Source organism: Thermobia domestica, chromosome 6 (genome assembly GCF_964235325.1).
Source record: "Thermobia domestica chromosome 6, izTheDome1.hap1.1, whole genome shotgun sequence".
Classification (NCBI taxonomy): Eukaryota; Metazoa; Arthropoda; class Insecta; order Zygentoma; family Lepismatidae; genus Thermobia; species Thermobia domestica.
In genome coordinates, this window is record NC_137459.1 from 118,974,019 (window position 1) to 118,996,395 (window position 22,377).

Below are 22,377 nucleotides of genomic sequence, written 5' to 3' on the forward strand. Positions count from 1 at the left end.
GATATTTTATAGTGAAACTGCAAAATTTATAGGTAGGTTCCATTGACGTTTGCTTTGCTTAACTTTTGATTATTGTGAAAACAAAACATTACTGGTTTTATTTAACTTATTTTCTTGGTCCGATATACATCATGCGCATACTTCATTTGAATTTAGATAGGCAAATTAGCTATCAAAAAGTTTCCATATCAAAAGGCAAATTATATATTATTTATAATTTATTATTATTAATATTACGTCATTTAAGCATATTATTAATATAAATTAGAGTATTGACCCCAAAATTCTACATATTATAAACGCGTAAAATATCACATTCATTGGGAAGATATTGGAGAGATTCGCAAAAGCAACGATATTTTTTCTTTCTTTGAAGTTTCAAATTTATCTCGCATCTGCTAACCAAACTCTTAGCCTCCAGCCAAATGCTCCTGGACATCAGAGAGAAGAATACAACTATTTCCATATAAACATGGCACTCATGTCCAGAGATGGTATTATTTTAAGCTACCTATGATAGGACAATGTGGTTCCTATGTGGTTAACTACGAGTTAGATACACTTGTGTACAGAGCCAAGAAAACGAGAACATTTCTTTTGTATTTTAGTAGCATTCTTGTGTTAATTTTCTGGAAACAATAGCTTGTGATTTTCTTTGCCGATGACGTTTCTTCTCACTTCCTTCGTCTTGCTTCGCCTCCCCTATAGTCCGACCTAGGCCAACCAGAAGTGTAGTGATACAAAAGTTGAAAGTGTGATTTGGCTAATTTGTTTATTCAACATAATTAAAACTACAAAGGTTCTTGAATACATCGAAATAGCAATTCTGTTTTCTCAGAACGGTATGTCTTATGTCCGAAAGTCTGATATACCTTAATTATATCATTTAAAAGTACTATTTACAGACGGTTCTTGGGTCCACTCGGGCGATCTTCGTCTGCAAAATGGATGACATTCCCCTTTGGTCAATGCACCAATATTTTTGAAAAGTGTAGTACCGCTCCACATGGCAATATAAATAGGTTTCTATACTATAGTTTTCTTGTTAAATATATTTTGTAAGTGTTATAATGTTTAAACTGTAACTATAATACATGTGTAAGCAGGGATGAGAGTAAAGAAGTTGACATTTGTATTGTGTTTCCATCCCTTATGATAGTTTTCTGCTCGGCGACTTGCCTCCTTTTTCGCATAGGTGTCACCACCTCTCAAGCGTGTCATTTGTGGTGTGGGGAGGTTGAAAGTTTTAAATAATGTTTCTTTCTTTTAAAGTCGTATATATATTATAAAGCATTGTTAGTGTGTAAAAAGATACCAGTTTGTTCAGAAAAGATGTAGATATGTGGTGAGACATTCATAACTCACAACAGAAGTCATGTAAATAAGATATTAAAGTTCAAAGTCATGACCTGTATTCAGAGTTGTAAAACTACTAGGATACGAATTATCTGCTGAAGGAATCAGTAAATTCAGGGAGAAGATAGAGAAAGTAGTAAACTTAAGACCTCCAAGACTGTGCAAGAAGTGAGACAGTTACTAGGTATTATACAACATTATCGCCCTTTCAGTAATCGTTATTCAGAGGTGCTAATTCCAATATTTGTGCTTCTTAAGAGAAACACAAAGTTTAAATGGTTGAAAGTACATGATGACGCGTTGGAAAAAATAAAATAGATTTTTCAGGAGGAAGTGGTCTTTAAAAAGCCACTTGCAGACAAGGACTTCATTTTAGAAGTAGATGCTAGTGACAGAAGCTGCAATAGCATTCTTTATCAGACAGGTGACAATGTTGAAGACAGAATCATTGGGATGTCTTCAAAAGTTTTCAATAGTACCCAGAGGGCTTATACAATTACTGAGAATTAACATTTGATCCTGGTAGAGGGCGTTGCGAAATTTAAAAAAAAGTACTTAGTAGGAAGAAAATTCCGAGTAAGATCTCATTATCAATGTTAAATTGTATATTGTACTGGTGTCTTACGAATCAACGCATAACTAAGTGGGCTTTAGGGCTCGCGAATATAGACATCTGTTTTCACTTTGTTCGATCACACGATAATAAAGCAGCCACATTAGGATCCTGCCGCCTACAGTCGGACAATTTGTCCATGCCGACCAGATGCCGCGGTCGGATTGCCGGCGTCGTCCTACTACGTACTTCTTAAATTTCACGACGCCCTCTACCAGGATCAAAAGTTAATTCTCAGTAATTGTATAAGCCCTCTGGTTACTATTGAAAACTTTTAAAGACATCCCAATGATTCTGTCTTCAACATTGTCATATGTCTGATAAAGAATGCTATTGCAGCTTCTGCCACTAGCATCTACGTCTTTACGCGTGATTTCCGACTGCGACGAATAGTTGCCTTGCCGAGCAGTCGGCAAACAGCCATAAAACTGCAGTAAATACGCCGGCGAAGCCGTCCAAAAGAGGCTGGCATAAGGAGTCGGCAGATGGTCGGAAAGAGGCCTTTTGGACTGTTTTGCCGAATCTGATGGTCGGTAACAGTCGACAAATAGTCGACAAGGGCTTTTATTTTACGATTTTCGACCGCTTGCCGCCTAGGCAAAAGACCGGCTACTTTGAACAAGTAGAGCGTCGTGCCGCCGCGAACGGTTGCCGGCTGCCTCCGGCGTCCTCCCACCGTGGACGGCGGCAATCCCTCTTTCCGACCGCGACATCCTGATGGGGAGATTTCCATTCACATTATCGTCCTCAGAGCAATAATGTAACTGATATAGATAGCAAGCCTGAGTTACGCGAAACATTAACGTCATTGTTAGAAGTACCGTGCCAACACCGGAACTTAATTGCACTGTTGTCAGAACTTCAATCTTCAGATCCTGTTTACGGTCTTCTGAAGAATGCAACAGAAAATACCCAAACCTCGAGGAAGATTAGAAGTAAGCATCACGAATATATTTTGTTTAGTGGTAAATTGTATATAAAAGAAAAGGATGGTGTGAAGATTTGTATTCCAGAAGTTTTGGTTCGAGCAGTTCTGCAATACCACGACGACGAAAGTGGGCACCTATCTGCCTCGAAGCTGGTACCACAGCTCACAGAGACATATGCATGGCCAAAAATGAGAAAGCAGATCAGGAAATACTGTGGGCCATTTATTGTTTGTCAGGAAGCCACTGCACCCCACACCTACAAGTGTGGGCCACTGAACTCAATCATACCCGTTAAAGCAGAAGTCTTCATAGCAGCGGACTTCTGTGGAACACTCGTGAGAGGAATTAGTTGGATCCAGTACATCCTAGATTTCGTTGACGTTTTTCTTTTCTAAATAAGTTGGACTTTTTGCGTGTTGTCGCACTACAAAACACACCACCTTACAGAAGTTGAAAGAGTTTCTGAAACTCTGTCCGCAGGCTGAAATCATACTGACGGACCATGGTTCTCAGTTTTCAAGTGACCAGTGGAAGAGAGAGATCAAGGCGTTAGGGCTAAAACGCTACAAGTCTACTTCCTACTACCCACAAGCAGAGACTGTAGTGAAAAGTACCACAAAGATGTTGCGGAAGTATTGCCACAACAATCAACATCATTGGCCACACCATCCGAGTAAAGTGGAGAGATGCTTGAACAGTGCTAAAACATCTTAGTACAGGGCTCTCAGGTTATGAGCTGCATCTGGGAGTTTCGTCTACAGCTGACGTTGCCAGAATATTCGAAATACCCGAAGTTGAACGACCAGTTGATAAAGATTATTTCATGGAACTTGCGCACAAAAACCTCAAGGAACACGCTGCTGCACGTAACAAGTATTTTGATGTTCATCACACTTTAGTAGGATATGATATTGGACAATTACTGCTGGCGGGTGGGTTCCCAAAATCTGATGCACTGGACGGAATTCCGAAGAAAATGCTATTAATATACTCAGAACCATGGTTGATCCTCTCTAAGACTAAGAATATATATCTTCTCGTTGACCCACTTTCTAAAATAGCAGTGATGAAAAGGAATGCCTACTTACTTAAACATTACCGAGAAAGAGAACCTGAAAGCCAGGGAAAACGGTTGCAACCGAAGAAGAGGAAAAAGAAACAAACAAGAATAACTGAGCCCTTCGTTTTTCTGTATATATATATATACATGTATAGGTATATTTAAGTGTAATAATAGTTTGCATAGTAACTGTGGGATTAAGTAATAGTTAAATAATGTACTTTATATTATTATGTGAACTATTTTCTTTCATCTTTATATTAAATGCTATTCTTGAAAGCATTTTCATACTACTACGCAAATTTTACTAAATGTTGATTAATCATGTAATTCGATATGTTTTGATACCTAAGTCTTACTTACTCTCAAAAACGTATCGAAAGGGCTGATTTTTATATACCATGTCCATACTTAAATTGAATTTTGATGGGCAAATTAGCTATCAAAAAGTTTCCATATCAAAACGCAAAATAAATAATATATATAAATTATTATTATTAACATTACGTCATTTAAGCACGTTATTCATGTAAACAAGAGAATTAAAACCTACACTCTACATATTAGATGCGCGTAACATATCAGATTCATTTGGAAGATATTGGAGAGATTCGCAGAAGCAACGAGATTTTTTTTATTTCTTTGAAGTTTCAAAATCATCTCCCATTTGCTAACCAAACTCTTAGCCTCCAGCGAAATACTCCTGGACATCAGAGAGGAGAGTACAACTGTTTCCATATAAAAATGGCACTTACGTCCAGAGATGGTATCATTTTAAGGTACCTATGATAAGACAATACTACTACTTCAACTTCTATGTGGTTAACTACGAGTTAGATGCACTTGTGTATAGCGCCAAGAAAACGAGAACATTTCTGTTGTATTTTAGTAACACAATGGTGTTATTTTTCTGGGAACAATAACTTGTGATTTTCTTTGCCGATGACGTTTTTTCTCACTTCCTTTGTCTTGCTTTGCCTCCCCTATAGTCCGACCTAGGCCAGCCAGAAGCGCAGTGATACAAAAGTTGAAAATGTGATTTGGCTAATTTGTTTATTCAACATAATTAAAACTACAAAGGTTCTTGAATACATCGAAATAGCAATTCTGTTTTCTCAGAACGGTATGTCTTATGTCCGAAAGTCTTATATCCCTTAATTATATAATTTAAAAGTACTATTTACAGACGGTTCTTGGGTCCACTCGGGCGATCTTCGTCTGCAAAATGGATGACATTCCCCTTTGGTCAATGCACCAATATTTTTGAAAAGTGTAGTACCGCTCTACATGACAATATAAATAGGTTTCTATACTATAGTTTTCTTGTTAAATATATTCTGTAAGTGTTATAATGTTTAAACTGTAACTATAATACATGTGTAAGCAGGAATGAGAGTAAAGAAGTTGAAATTTGTATTGTGTTTCCATCCCTTGTGATTGTTTTCTGCTGGGTGACTTGCCTCCTTTTTCGCATAGGTGTCACCACCTGTCAAGCGTGTCATTTGTGGTGTGGGGAAGTTTAAAGTTTTAAATTATGTTTCTTTTTTTGTAAAAGTCATATATATATATATATATATATATATATATATATATATATATATATATATTATAAAGCATTGTTAGTGTGTAAAACGATACCAGTTTGTTCAGAAAAAAATGTAGGTATGTGATGAGATATTCATAACTCACAACAGAAGTCATGTAAATAAGATATTAACGTTCAAAATCATGACCTGTTTTCAGAAAGTTCGAAATTATTGTCAGGGCAAAACCGTTGGCCCATAAAGAAAATTGCACAGAGAATGGGAGTCTACCTTGTTGGAGCTCCTAGCAGCTGAATAACTACGGTTGACAGAGAGCACTTCGGTCCGAGATACGAGACTACGGAGGTGTTCTTCGTAAACTTTAAGTAATTTTTATAACAGTTATGTATATATGAAAGGGAAATATCACTATGTATCACCCTATCGACTTAGGCTTCATGTCAGGTCAATGGTACGAATAACAGTATTGAGCCCGGTAGTAAGATAGTCGGTTTATTAAGCATAACTAGTTAATATTAAACTAGTTTCATTTTTTAACGTGAAATGGTTAGCGGGTGTTCGTGATACACCAAACTACTACTACTATCAGACGACAGTATCCTATGATATAAGTTTTACAAGAACAATTACTGTATATATTAATAAGTGAAGGTTTTAGTGCAACATATATACAAATGAGGAACAGTTCTCTTCAAAACTTCTCTCTGAAAATGTGGGATCTATTACGGAACTTACCGAAATGAGTTTTATTTTATTTTTTTTTAACTTTTGGAGCCGTCCAAGACAGAAAATGTTCATCATAAATGTTGTGAATTCGAATATATAATTTTGTGGGACTTGTTTACCATTCCCTTCATCACAGTGATAACGTGTGATCAGTCTCTGTCATACAAGCTGCAAATCTACTACCAGAACAATACTCTAGCTTAGTAGTTACTTTCTAAGGGTTATATCATCGAGGGAGATGTGCAGCAAATAGTCTACAAGAAACCTTCCTAATGAGAAGAAGGAAGTGCATGTACAACACGGAAGAGTACATGTCATAAGAGGATAACACCAAGAAGAGGACACCATACACAAGTAAAACATTTCATCATCAAAATAAATCATGTGTGGCCACAGACATTTTTCAGCTCGAGTTGCTACAACAATTTATCAATATCTTTTTTCTTTTCGCATAAAGAAGTGTGAAGTGCAGAGTGTGATATACATGGAAATTTTTAAAGTGAAATTAAAATTTAACAAATCATACATAGTCTGGAATTCTTTTAATTTCTGGAGTAAATTCTGATATCCTGGTACGTTGACACGAAGAGGGGTGAGTACAATGTGCACACATTGTATGATAATGTTTTATATTTCAGGCAGATGTCGGTCGGTGAAATGTAGGCAGATGACTGTAAATTTTACCGCCCTGTAAATGAGTAATCTGTAGGTAGCCTTTGACTCTGTTCCTCACTTTAGGTAGACACGCTACTTCACTCGCTGCATATGAGTCACAACGTAAAGTACCGCAAGATAGGCCACATGAACTATGAGACCTATGTAAATCTTTAAATCGGGAAATTGTTTCTTTTAATTAGCGGTTTTTGAATAGATTTACAAAGGGACTATTTTGATTATTATCAATAATAAAATTTCATTTAAGAGTCTCAAGTTTTTTTTTTTTTTTTTTTTTTTTTTTAGTATCTACCGCAATTATTCATTCATCATAGTTCATGGGATCCACGAAGACAGATGATCTTTCCAGTTGTGGAAGAAGACCACTGTCTGAATAATAGAATGAGACCTTAAGGTCTACATCAAGAATAGTGGTGGCTCAAGGTGACTACTTGTGTTATGAGAGTCTCACATGCTCAAAATACAACTAAGCATCTATGAGGACTTGTTTCCATTTTCACACAAGCGCCCACCTTATTCAGTTCGCTTTCCCATCAAGGATTGCATACCACCTCTCACTATACAGTACTCTTTTAAACATAGTACAAGACTGAGGACACAAGAGTTAGAAAAGTTACTGCTATTGTTTGTTAAACACGAATTGAAGACAAATGAATTGGTAATTTATGAAATATTGTATTTTTTTTCTGAGAAAACGAGTTATTTGTGCTAAATTGTTCCATGAGAATAGCTTTATCATTTCATGTTGAAACCACGAAATTCAGACTTGCTGACATCTCAGAAAATTTTCTGTCAAATTTCCGTTCACTGCAGAAATAACATTTCATCTCGAGTTTTGTTGTTTGTGATCTTAACATTTGTAGATTTGCAATTATGTGACACTGGATAATTAGCATGGCCGTGTTTGTTATCTCCCCCAATTCAATAATGAAACAATTGTTCCGGTTAAAAGTTGTGGTTAGTCGCTGTGTTGATGTAGGAATGTCAGCAGGAAAGATTCAACACGAAAGGAAGGCTCCATTGTAAGTTGAAATTATTTAAAATCCAAAGAGAAAACGCAAGAGAGGTGTGAGAAATAAAATGACTACAAACGTGCGGTTATTAGGAGGGCAAGAAGAGCCAAGAAATTTTAAAACTAACTTCAAAAGTTTTCAATGTATAGTAAGAAATTGGAGGAACTTGTAGTTCTGACTTTCGTTTACATGCAAAATGTATCGCTGTGAACGTTTTATGCATTATTTTATATGCATTGTTTGCATTCATGTATATACATTATTGTAACTTTGCAATTTAATACTTAATGCATTTGAAATGAAATACATGCGCATAACGCCAAGACTGAAAGATGAATTTTCTATTTGTATGACGAAACGCAAGATTTCAAGAAACTACATGAAAAAGCCTCATGTCCTTTGCGTTATATACATAATCACTGCCATTATATTCGCATTATATATGCATGTATGAAAATCACATTTCTCCTGCAGCTGCGGGGGCCAGAACAGGAACCTCACAAGTTTAGGATTCTTAATGTGCCATGGGAAAGTGAAATGTTTCATCCCCTCTTTCTCGCCCCTAAATGTCATCCCCTCTTTCTCGAAAACTAACAGGGTACAATTAAAACATTTTTCGGTACAAACGGTACAAACGATTTGCTTTCGAATGGTTATTTCAATTTTTTGAATAGTAGTTTTTTATGTGAATATATTGTTTTGCTCAGCAAATAGTTTGTTTGTGTTTCAGTATATACAAAGCAAAGCTTCTACTTACGGAAAATATTACAATTTTTTGTGTTGTGATACGGGGGGCTATTTTTGCGCCAAGGTTGCCCCCCGCCCCAAATATCATCCCCTGTTTCTCGAAAACTATCAGGATATAAACAAAACTTTTTTCGGTGCAAACGGTACAAACGATTTGCTTTCGAATGGTGTATTTCAATTTTTTGTGGTGTGATACGGGGGCTGTCTTCGCGCCAAGATAGCCCCCCAGTTGACCTCTCAAATAACCCTATACGGAAAATGGTGCAAACGAAATATTTTTGGTACAAACGGTACAAACGTAGCACAAACGAATGACCTAGTCGTTGTTTGAATTTTCTGAAGTCGGGGGGCTATCTTGCAAGACATGTTTTATTCTGTACTTGTTTCTCCGATATATCATATATTTGCTTTACAGCTTTGTGTCGTAAGTTTCATATAATCTTTGTAGTTCTTTTTCGAAAGGGCTGTATGTAAAATATGTATCACTATCTTGCAGACAATTTTGATTTTATATTAATAAAATCGAATCATATGCAAAAAGAAATCCCAATTTACACCTAACATTCTAGCATTTCAACCTACTGGCCCAGAAGATGGCCCATGGCGTGGGTCCTTAAAGAGCTTCCTATATATATATATATATATATATATATATATATATATATATATATAACTTAACACGTCAGTTGCAAAACATGATAAGTGACAAAATCATATTTACTGTATTCAATAAATATATAGTACAAAACAGATCGAAAAAAAGAAAATACAATAATACTGATACAATCAAATCTAATCGTGAAGTTACTTCTGTTACTTTGACAGTTTCTTTTACGCGCTTCTTTACTTGATAAGGCAAACAAATCAATTACTTTTTCATTGTTTACATTCTGGATTAAGTCTTTTCCTGTAAACATTGAAAGTAAAGGAGACAAATGGATTTGACTTATCGTAGATCTTAGTCTCATTTTAACAATTTTCAACTTATAAACTGTCCTGCCAGGTATGAAAAGCGCAAGGGGAAGTTACGGACTAGAGGGTGCCTTTGCTAAGTACGAAGTTTAACTGGCACACGACCAAGGCCTACATGTTCTACGCCTCGTGATCCCTGCGGGGACCCTCGAGCCCTTGGCGATCGCCAAGTAGCCAATGTGATTATTACGCCACTGCTGTAGACGACACTTGGAGGCGAGCACTGAAAAAAGGCTTTTGTTGTGGAGTTGATGCACGAAGAATTTCTCCATTTTAAGATTTATCTCTGAACGTGTTGTCCAATGAGTGCTATATACCAACGATATTATAATTCATTGTTTGTATAATGTATTATTTCACTACATGCTGAACGCGGAAAGAAAGGAAAAATACTGATCATACTTGGGTTAGAAAATAATTGAGATTAACTGAAAAATCAAATTTTGAACACTTGAAGAAAATAAGTTTGTAAACTTTTGTCTCCATTCATGTACCTCCAATTCCCCATCAATCTTGTCACTCAGATTTTTCCTTCTCCATAGATGATGATCTTGCATACCATGCTGAGTATTAACTAAAATTTAAGTTGAACCATGTTTAAAATTCAGACCTGTAGGTATTCGAAGCCTGGCCGCCTGGGTAGGGAATCCAATACGATAACCATTTACCTACGCCAATCACTTGCTTGATGTTGCACAAAAGCTGCTAGCTAATAGAAGTTCTTTTATGTAGGACTATTTCAGATACTAACAAGGTAAGTTCGGGAGAAAGCACTCCCGTTCAGAGAAATCAAGCACGCCATTTGAAGGACCAAACGGTTGAGAACTGTTCGAGAGATTCAGGTTAAAAGTTTTTATATATATAAAATGAGAATGTGCTTATTTAAACAATTTAAGTACAACGTTATTAGCAACGAATATTAACATATGAATTGAAGTCTATCTGAGGTAACAGAAAAAAAAACTGTTTTGCAATAACTAACGGATTTGATAATTAAAATTAGTCATTGTACTGTTTCAATAGTGATAGGTTAGAGAAGAAAATTGATCACTGTTGTTATTTTGTTCTATGAAGAAATGAAGCAGGCAAAAGTATTTCTTGCAGAATGAACACTTTATATTTGCAATTGCGTTACATCCGTCAAGGGATCAGTTCGCATAACCAAAATAAAAAGCAAATTTGAAAGGTGACTCAAAAGGTATATAATTTGTTCGGTAGCCTGCCTTGTGGAACGCAAACTGAAACAATCCAGCGTATCGTGGTGATCGGAACTGATTCATTAGCCAGTTTACACCAACTTTGCTTTTTTCGTTCGTACATCATAACGTCCGGAGGAAGAAGTTTCATATTATGCACAAATCTCCTGTCATAATCTTTGATTGGTCGGAATCCAAACATATCAAACGGTTGTACAAATCGTGTGCAGTTCTTTGATAAATTCTCAACCATTACCTCTTTGCCATCTCATCCAACTTGCAATGGATAATGTGAATGAATCCCTGTGTTCAAATATCAGCAAGTACAAACCATCTTGGTTCACCATAGGAGAGAATACTTTTGTTATATACTTTTGGCATTTAACGTTGAATCCCTCGAAAAGTTCTCAACTGTATAGAAATTGCATTAGCTTGTTGTAATTAGTATGATTTTTTAAAAATGGTATGCTTAATTTCTCTACAGACCAGTACTTTCTCCTGAACTTCATTGTAAGACCTGTATGAAGAGGCGATCGTTAGTTGAGTTACTAATAATTTCGTTCTTCAACCATAAAATAGGTTAGGTACACCATCCTCAAATATCTCGAAACGCTGCTCAAGTTAACTGTTATTTTTTAATGTTGGTCCCGCTATCTAGAAAGAGGAAAATATGGCAGACGTTACTTGGTAATTTCTTAAGTTGTATCAATACGTGTAGAAATATTAGTTATGTTTTGAACTCTTTTTAAAGTAAAAATCTATATTTAGTAGAATTACATCATGCGTAAGTAGCGGTTTAATTTCTCAACTTTGCACCAATGATTTATAGGGCAGCTATATCGTACGAAACCGCCGACTAACTCAGTTAGGTTCTTATCCCTTCGTGTGATTTCATTGTTCTCAACAAATTATATTGTTTATTTAATTCAAATTCTAATTATAGATTTATTATTATTATTATTATTATTATTATTATTATTATTATTATTATTATTATTATTATTATTATTATTATTATTATCAGGGTTGGCTGGTTTAAACCATGGTTTAAAGCTTGGTTTAAACCAGATGTTTTTTTTTTCAAAAAAAAAAACTGGTTTAACCAAATAACGAAAAATGTGCATAAAAGTGTAACTATTCGTAAAATCTTAATGAACACACATTTGTGGGTTATCACGTTTCACTCCCATATACTATTCGTACTATATTCAGCCCTAAATTCCCCATTCTTTACTCAAAGAGATTGTATTATAAAAGCAACTTTTTTATGTAACTTTATGGATGTTTCTTTTGTGATTTTTTTAGTTATTATTGTTATGCAACCAAAGGAAAATTCTAAACATTGTTTCGTTTTAATGTTTAGTATTGATAAAATACATCGAAATGCCGTACTTTTTTGGCGAGGGGGTCATACACACCCCACGAGAGGCAATTATTGAAATAACAAAAATCTTTGGTAACTATTTATGTATAAATGTGCCAGAGCCAAAGTGGACTCAAATAATTCGTATCTTTATTCACTTTTCTTACTGATATGCAAAGTACGCGTAAGTCGTTATATTTCTTTGGACTAATAAAAGCCGTAGTGAACTGACTTGGACTAAATTAATTCTTCTGTACTCTGTAGTACTTTGAAATTGTCCATATGTAATTCTGTATAATGGATCCACTTGTGCATTTTTTTTATATATATTTTTGTCCTTCTGTACTAATGACTCTTGACGATAATATTAGCAAATATGTAAAGATCAGTCAACGTATTTTTATCAGGAGTCCTTCGTGAGTGAGTCGGCAGACGTATCGCATTTGTGGCTAATTATTCCTGGTTTCGAGTTCAAATGGAGGACAATTTCTCTTGGATGTAAGCCGAGAAGCGGTTTTGAATCCGCTTTAAGCTTATGTGACCCACTCCAGCATAACCTGGTTGTTGCATACTAACACTAAGGCGAAACAAGCTTATTTCTGTCTATATGTGATATAAATACATAGAGCAAATTATTTAAACCCAAAAAAACCTGGTTTAAACCAAAAAAACATGTTCTTTTTTGTTTTGTTTTTTCAATAAAAACCATGTTTTTTCCAACCCTGATTATTATTATTATTATCACCTTGACCGTAATACCAGTCTCTGAGACCTTCAACAATATTTATTTTTGTCGTGCGGTAACCCTTATTCACTTAGCTTCATCTACGTATTAGTAGCTTGCCCCCTTTAACCCTCTACACAATAATCTTGTTGTTTCGCAGTTTGAGTGGGCGACTCGATTTTTACAGTTTGCTTTTCGAAACATTCCTGGTCTCAGATACCGGATATTACAGTATACGTCACTTTCACAGCGGTGTTTCGTAACGCATATTACGTTGTACGCCATATACGCTATTTCGCCTAGTTTTATTATAGCAATGTAAGTTTGTTATTATTTTAGTTACATATGCTTTTCTGAAGACATTTGAAACATCGAAGTACAAGTAAAAAGGTTTCAGTTAGAAATAGCAGATTTGCGCCTATAGATCGTATCAGGTTGATGTTATATGATGGAAAACTTAGAGACACTGGTAGTGAAATAAGTGATCTTATGGATGACTCCGATTCTGATCCGGATTATGTACTTTCACAAGAAGAAACACCGAAAACCTCAAATCACGTGTGTGATTGTGTAGACGAAAAGGTAAAAAAAATGATGAAATGGAATGTGAGGTACCGGAGAAGATTGGACTACTTATTAATAATACGTAGTAACCTTTCTGAGTATATGTTTGGTCGATTAAGAAAAGATGAGAATGGTCCACCATACAATGGTGCATTTGTACTTTTTCGTAATGGTTTTGTAATTAACAAAAATTCTTAAAGCATATACCTAATTATTTTTGTTGCATTTGTGTATACTTTCGTCAATTACTTGCGAGTTGTAACACTTCATGTATACTTGCTAGTTAAAAAACGATATATGCTGAAAAAGTTCACAAAATAAGTTTAAACATTTTGTACAACTGTAGAAAGAATAACGTAAATATATTTGTTGTTTTTAGTAGCTTAAATTATAAAAATATATGGTTCATAAATAAAACTCAATGTAGCGGTCTCACAGACCGTGAATTACAGTTAACGTTTCAGGTTTTATATTAGGGTTATAGTGTTATTATTAACGATCGTTCCAACTCCCAACATTATACCCATTCAAACTGTTTTCATTAGTTATTATGACGTAAAATATAATTTGTGCGAAAACTACTTTTATTCGTTGTAAGAGCTGTAAATTCCAAGTATTCACCGCAGAGTCAGTTATATGTGAATAATAATAATAATAATAATAATAATAATAATAATAATAATAATAATAATAATAATAAAAACTAACGTGAAACAGAAATGCACTTTACACAAAAGTAAAATTAGTGCGGGAACCACAAAGGTTGTGGGGAAAGTGCGCCCTGTACTGAAGGAAATAAGTACTTTTTTTATATTTTCTGAGAATATAAAAAGCTATTAAAAATATTGTATCTTAGTCTATAGAATAAATAAATTATGGTTCTTAGTTAATATACAAAGTAACAAAAGTAATATTGTAATTATATACGTATCTGTTAACACTTTGTGTGTATTATCGTGTACTAACTAGTAAGCTGTAAGAGTATATTACTAGTGTGCTGGTGCAGTTCCCGCAAGAGGCTTTACCAATAAATATAATGAAAGAAATTTTGCAATGCTGAATTTCCAGATCGAGGTCTTAAAAGACACTAAATGTAAATTACCTAAATTTTTGGTCTGGACTGTAGTGAAAGAAAGTATACATTTGAGCTCACGGAAGTGGCAGATGCAAATTTCAACATAAACTGGAAATATTTTTTGTGTATAGGGTAGAAAATGTAGAAATAATATCATTGAAATGAGTTAAACAATAATACATTAATTTCATGTTGTATTAAATTAACAAAAGAATTACGTTAGTTCTTTTCTATACGCGGGTATATAATTAGAAAATGGGAGAATAACTAAAAGATATGTGCATAACAATACATAATTTCCAAGGTTTTATTTTGGGGCATGGTAGCTCAGTGGTAGAGCACTTACCTCTGGTACGTGGAATCCATGGTTCGATTCCCGGCCAAGTAAGTTTGTGGTGGGAAACATCGTGCTCGTGGGTTTTCTCGGGGTACTTCCGTTTCCTCTCATATTCACACTCCACGAACTCTTCCAGCATCATTCACTCGCCGTAATCGTCGTGTTCCTTAGCCTAAATGACATAAAAGTTAAACTGAAATACTTCATTTCATTTTTCCAAACTTCGATTTTCTCAGTTATAGTGTGGGATGTGCAATTCTTTTCAATTTTCTTTTTATGTCTGTTTTGGACTATGTTCAAACCTGTCGTGTGAGATTCGAACCACATGAACTCCTATCGGAGAGTCATACCCGAGTATCTCGCACGGAAGGCACTAACTAACTAACTATGTACTCACAAGGGAGTTCAATGTTCAATCTAACCAGAAATGCTCTCCACTTTAAAATGGATTTTGGATAATCTGAAAATATATTTAGATGTTGCCTCCAATATCACGCGGTAGGTGTTTACTAGTATATTTTTCGCATCGCAGACACAGACAGACTGTGATCACACACAACACTTTCGAACTCACAATTGCACTTGCCCCACAACCTTCAACATATTAGCATGTTCTCTGCAGACATTATGACCACCCTGTCGCTTACGTACTGGAACCTTCAAATCAAGATGTGCATAAGATGTATATAAATTTATAGACCCACATTCGGTAGAGCAAATTACGTTAGATTCGGACGATGTATACTGGACATTATTAAATGTGTTTCCAACAACGTGTGTGAATATATAAATAGATAAAAGGTATAGATAAAGCATGATACAATTATGCATTTAAAGTGTTTGAAGTAGAACATGATTAAAATGTTGTTGTTAAATAAGCTGAAAATACACTAGTTATCTTCACGAACCCTGTATTGTTTTATTTCTAGTTCGAATTTTCAGTACATTCGTCATAAACAAAATGTTGTCTTAATTCAGATCCAGTCTTCCACAAACCTAAGTGTCTAACTTGGGAAACTATATTAAACAGAACATTCTACATGGAATCCTCGTACACTGAATGCAGTGGGTTCTCAAATACCTCTGTTGTTAGCAAGAATTTGTCAAACGCAGTTATTTTCTTTTTTTCTGCAATTTAGGATAGAAGTTAAAATTTGAAAATTATTTTTAGTACATATGTTGTACGAAAGTGTACGGTGGTTTCCATACCTCACTTAAGTGTCACAAAGTAACGCATTATATTTTCCTTTAATTCAGGGCCATGTGAAAGTTGCAACAGTGAAACACACATACCAGATCAAAAACCTCCTTACTACGCTGTCATCGGAACATCAATAGCAATTATATTGGTAGTTTCTATATTGTTGGTAGCCTCAAGAAAAGCTGGTAAGTATGTAAATTAATAACTTGTGCTCTAATATGTCTACAGATAATTAACTTTAAGTTTTCTTTCCAAATATTAACATTACAAGCTGTTTTCTCTTTAAATAATCATATCTATTGTTAAACACCATAATTTTCCACATCCGTTCTTACATTTAAATGTGCGCACTATGTTGTATTATCTAATATTTATTTGACTGAAATAACTTTATGAGCAAAATGAAATGAAATCTTTGAGTTTTACGTCCCACGATTATGCCGGTTAGGCTAAAGGAGACGGTGATGATGAGTGATGAAAGAAATGGTGGAATGAAGAAAGTGGGAGGAAACGGGAGAACCCCGAGAAAACCCACGCACACGGTGTTTGTCCACCACAAAGTTCACTTGGCGGGGGCTGGGATCGAACCCGGGACCCCAAGCACCAGAGGTTTGAATCATTTAAATATTGTACATCGAAAACAATTGTGTTGAATGAAAATAATCTGTTCTCGTAAAAAAAAAGTAGTATTGTCTTATGTAGAAACAGCCTAGATATAATGTTATGTTGTCAAAACTTTACTTATTTATTCAAAGTCAAAAGACCTTTATTCCTTTCTGTCAAGTACTTATTGTGTATCACAGGTTTGGCTCACGAATTTCAAACCATTGGCGAGGACATACTGTTTGTGAAACAAACTCATTATGTTTGATTCAGGAAATCCGTAAACCTAATCAATTTGATTAATTGGCCTGTTGCGGTTGACTCTCATTTTCAGCGGAAATGTTATTTAAGAAGTTAACCTACAGTTATAGTGGGATTCGGATTGTATGTACTTCCTCCGAAAATTGAATTCACATCACCATGCCTATAGGAAAACGTTAATTATTATCTATCTATGCCAATAAGTTATAATTTGGTAAACAATCTCATCTCATGCCTATTACCTAGCTCCCTTGTGGCTAAGAAGGAAAGTTCAGGAGAAAGCACTAATCTACAGAGAAACTAAGCATGCCATTTGAAAGACTAATTCGTGCTGATTACAAACAGCAAATAAATTTCATGCACGGTTGAGAACTTTTTGATAGATTCAACGTTAAGTGCACAATTAGCACACGTTTTGTACAACCATTTGATGTATTTCGATTCCGACTATTCCAAGATTATGGCACGAGATTTGCTCATAGTATGAAGTTATGGTAAACCGACGAAATAATCAAATAAAGTTCGTGTCAATGCTAATGAATCAGTTCCGATCACCGTGATACCATTGGCGGCCAATGTTAATGTTGCAGCGTTTCGAAACGACCAAAGTTTTTTTTAATATTATTAGTAGTAGCAGTAAAGAACAAGAAAAAATACTTTCTAATACTCCCATGTACTTTAAAGAACATATGTTTTTACTTCTATAACTGTATAATCCATTAATCCGTTTTAAAAAGCGAAAAACAATCCGTCAGAGAGCCCCTAATTTATACTGCGTTCCAGCGAGCATACAACGGCCAAATTTCTAAAGCGCGGCAATAGGAGCAAATGTTAAATCTCCTTCCTCCTATCTCAGAAGTTAAAGACTCTGGTCGTTGCAGTCTTCTGCAACAACGCGGCACGGTTCCCAATGAACGAGAAGGTTTTTCGCTAAATAAGATTTCTGAATTTTATTTCACTACCAATTACAAATGCAATTTATTTTTATGCATTCATATTTTTTTTTTTTAAATTACCGGACTATACTGAAGAAAACCAATATAATGACAATTTTAAAAAAGTGCAGAATTGCAAAGTAAGAAAGAAAATATGTAGTAAAGTAGAAAGCAAATGAAAGTAAACACGCATTTACAAGTTAATTCTTAGCTTATATAGATAATGAAGGCTTCTTGTACAATCATTTGTGAAGCAAATATTCATAAGTCAATAAATATATAGAATCCCCCCTCCCTGAATAGTATTTTAGTATATACATATTTCTTTTATAAAGCAAATATATTGTATGCTCTTGAAAATTTCCACGTAAAACTGTATGATGGGAAACGCCACACTGGATTTGGGACTAATTAGCATTGCTCAGGGGCGCAGCCAAGAGGGGGTCAGGACCTCCCAAAAATGTTGAAACTCGACTAACATCTGTAGACTTTCTTGATGAACTATACTTGTTTAACAAAGAAATGATTCATGTAGGGTAAATATTTAATTTTACACCTCATCATGTACTTTTTCTTTCCTTATAAAAATGATCGTTCTATCATTTTTTCCTAAAAAAATATAGGTGGTGACAGTAATTAAGTACTTATCACCTTTTAAGGTGCAGAATAGACAGGTTCGATATTACATAGACGTATTGGACCCTCTCAAATACTTTGGATCCCTCCCATCAATCATTTCTGGGTGTAGAACTGGCAATGTTGTTTGTTTTGACGATCTATGACCTTTACTTTCTGTTATATGCTGATCCTATATTTGGTGGGTTTCAAAGTTTGCTTTCCAGAACGTATTACATTGATAAGCTTTATTTTCTCTCGCGTGGAAGCATATTGCGTTCATCGTGCATTACTTACAACCAAGCAGTGTTGGGCAAAATCAATTGAAATCAATTGCAATTGATCAATCAATTGAAAGTAATTGCTCGAAAAAATAATTGCAATTGATTTCAATTGCAATAATTTCAATTTGTAATTGACAATTAATTTCAATTGCAATTGAATTCAATCTTAAAATTTGCAATTAAATTTTCGTCAATTGTTAATTGTTAATTGGTCACCAGGCAATTGAAACTTTTAATTGTTAGTTGTCAATCGCAAAGGCTGCAATTGAAACATTTAATTGTTAATTTGCAATTGACAATTGAAACTTGTAATTGTTGATTGTAATTGTTAATTGCAATTGAAATCAGCAGTTAAAACTGAAGATAAGAAGATGGGAGTATATTGTGTTGTCCACTTGTTACTGTTTTACATATTTTAAATAAGGTACTTATAAGAAATGCTGGATAACTACCATCCCTTCGCCCCCCTGGGAAGAAAGCCGTGAAACTAAGCATTTTTTAAAATATATTATGTTTATGGTTCTATCCCCCTAGAAAGAACTATATATGCCCGTCATGCATACAATAGGAATGGGCACGAGCGAGTTTTCTTTAAAACTCGACTCGACTCGAAGCAGACATCTTTGAGCTCGACTCGAGAATTCGGCTCGAAAAATTTCCCCCAACTCGACTCGAATTCGGATCGAGATTACATCGAGTCGAGCCAAAACGAGCCAATCCGGGCTAAATCCTTTGTGTAGTTCCAAGTACTACTCCCTTCAAGTATCCTACATATACAATATAATTGTCAATGATACTACTACTACTATTATAACTAGTTATTATAACACCCTGTACCTTTATAAAAATGGAATATAGGCGGTTTGTATTTGAGTACTAAAAATTAGTTGACTGTCGATCTCTGTCGTCAATAAATCTTCAGGAGGCAAGGACATCGGTCACGAGGTTCTAGGTTTGAGTTCAGGAGGAGCAAGAATTCGGTTTCGAGCCAAAAAATGTTAAAAGTTATAGGACTCCAGCCAAACATGTTCAATACTGCTCGACCCAGGTTTAGGGTTGTCAACGACTCAAGCGGCTCGCCCACAGCTCATTCACTTATCGAGCCGAACCGAGAAGTGAGCCGAGCCAACAGCTCATCCAACCGAGCCAGCTCGAGCCGATGGCTCACACGAGCCGAACCGAACCGAGCTGATTACTTACCTCAACCGAGCCAGTTCGAGCAATCGGCTCAGTTAAGCTGACTCGAACCCAGCCTATGGACTCGTTTCAACGGAGCTGGTTCGAGCCGTTGCACATAGGGCCAAAGTATCGAGTTACGACGCCAAAAATAAAAAAGTTGATTTTATTGGACATCCTGCTCAGAAATCCTCATGAGACGACTACGCCTATATGCCTATATGCGGAATAAGATTAAATTTTATTGTCTTATTGCCGAGAACGATTATCATATTAGCTGCAATTGCAATATTTGTCTTTGTACTCTGATTTCACATTGTGAACCGTTTCCTTTTTTTATCTTAGAGGCAATTGGTCGGCACTACCTTGTCGATGATGGAGTCCTGTTCTTCCAAAATGTTGTTGTGTTCTTACAATTAGATTGACACACGTACAATGGCACAATGGTATATAAAAGTATGTTGGAATCCACGTATTATGAATTATACGCGAAAGTTTGTTTATATATGCTGTGGCCACCGCTACAATCTAGGCCCCACTTATAATAAATATCGATAATATCACAGTCCTCCGAAATGTTCTGCAGTATCACATAACTCTATACTTGTACTAAACGCAGTGTAGTATGATTGAGCTCATCTTGCAGTGGGACCACAGCCTCTTTTTCAGTTACCGTAATATTTGCAGGATAACACTTCTTTGTGTCTGCTAGCACATGATATGATGGATAAATATCTGCTCCTCTTTCTTTTGCTCCAAGTCTCATCCTTTTACAATCTTCCTTTTTCAAGCTAAGATCCACTAGAAGGCCTAAAGCTTCGTCAGGGCTGCACGGTCATATAGTAGCAGATGAGGTATCATGGATCGCTTTCATATTTTTCAATCTCTTAGGCGAAGACTGGATCGCTAATTTCACAACTTCGGCTGCAGTACTCTTGCCAGATTTCACCAAACTTGATTCTACATACAAGCACAGCATTTCGGAACTGGTATTCTTTACAATTTCCTTCACATATCTTTCCTTACTTCGTTGCGAACTCTCTTCGAACACTTTTCTTAATCTTCCTCTTCTCATTTGCTCCAAAAGCCGTGATGTTCTTGAGGGACGCTGCGATGGTTGTAACACCGGAAGTGTTACGTCTTGATCAAGTCACTCCATATCTTATTTCCCATTCGTACATGTAATTACATGCCCGCCATTTTGCCAAAACCTTTGACACAAATACTTTCACTACAATTTTCAGTTTATTTCCACGTTGCTCAGCAAGTTCAATGATACCACACTTGTTTAATGTATACTGTAATAATTGTTCATTACATTTGAATGAATACCTATTGTTAAAATAATCTTTAAATAACACTATAAAGAGTTCTCTTCTCTTAGTTTTCATGTTCTTCACAGATCGTTGCCACAACTATGTGTAAACAATACGCTCCAATCAGGAAAGGGGGAAAAGAGGGGACGTGTGTATTCCTGTTCTATGTTCGATATAAGATATATTGTCGAATTGTCCGAGAATAGTCGCGGTACTCTTTGGAACTTTTTTTATAACTCTATGCATAGTAAATATTTCTTCCTTGTTTCGACACCGCACTAGTGCATCATACTACTTGCACTGTATTTACACTAGGCTCACTTGTTAGGTTCACAGTCATTTCAGATGTACACTATATATATCTAACTCTTCAATATTCGTATTGAAATCTTGTTACTGTCACTTTGGGAAAATTTAGCACGAGCTGCTTCTCCGTCAGCTACTCAGGCGCAACTAACTGCAGTTGGGCGTTCGAAATAAACTCCAACTTTGCGCACATACGCTGGCTACTGTGTTGCGTTCAAAAAACAAATTCTTACGGTACATCATGGACTGGTATATAGGGACTGTTTTGAAGGCATTTCTGATTAGTTTCATCACAATATTTTTTTTTCTATTTTTGGCGCCGTAATTTCGTTTTCCGGCCTTATGTGCGTTGGCTCCAATCGAGCCGAGTCGATGACTCGTCCCTACCGAGCCGGCTCAAGACATCGGCTCAATTGAGCCGAGTCGATGGGTTATCACAACCAAGCCAGCTCAAGCTGTACGCTCAGTTGAACCGAGCCGAGCCGGTTGACATCATTATCCCGGTTGGGCTTCTACTTTGGCTAAAAAAATGGACCGTGCAGGTCTCAACCTTGATGGTAAGAACTACAGTATATAGTTATATTGGTGCTCGCGGCGTCATTAACTTGTTCCCCCACCAACGAATTTCGAGGTACATTGTTTTGCATCTTTATTGCATGTTTTGTGTCGCTTTAGGCGCCTATTCCCACATTTTGTGCGTCACCGGAAGTGGATCAAAATGGGCCTGCAAATATGGCAGAGCAAGTTATTGCTGTTCAGCCACCAATTAATTTCAAGGTCGTTTCC

General features: G+C 35.8%; 1 protein-coding gene across 1 annotated transcript in view; it reads left to right on the top strand.

The window, feature by feature from the left end:
• The window catches only part of LOC145688168 (uncharacterized), a gene marked incomplete in the record, with an annotated part of 1,122,992 nt that overhangs the window by 1,065,751 nt on the left and 34,864 nt on the right, over positions 1 to 22,377 (top strand). The window contains 1 exon segment of the mRNA XM_081762009.1: positions 16,152 to 16,280. Coding sequence (XP_081618135.1) covers positions 16,152 to 16,280 — 129 coding nt within the window.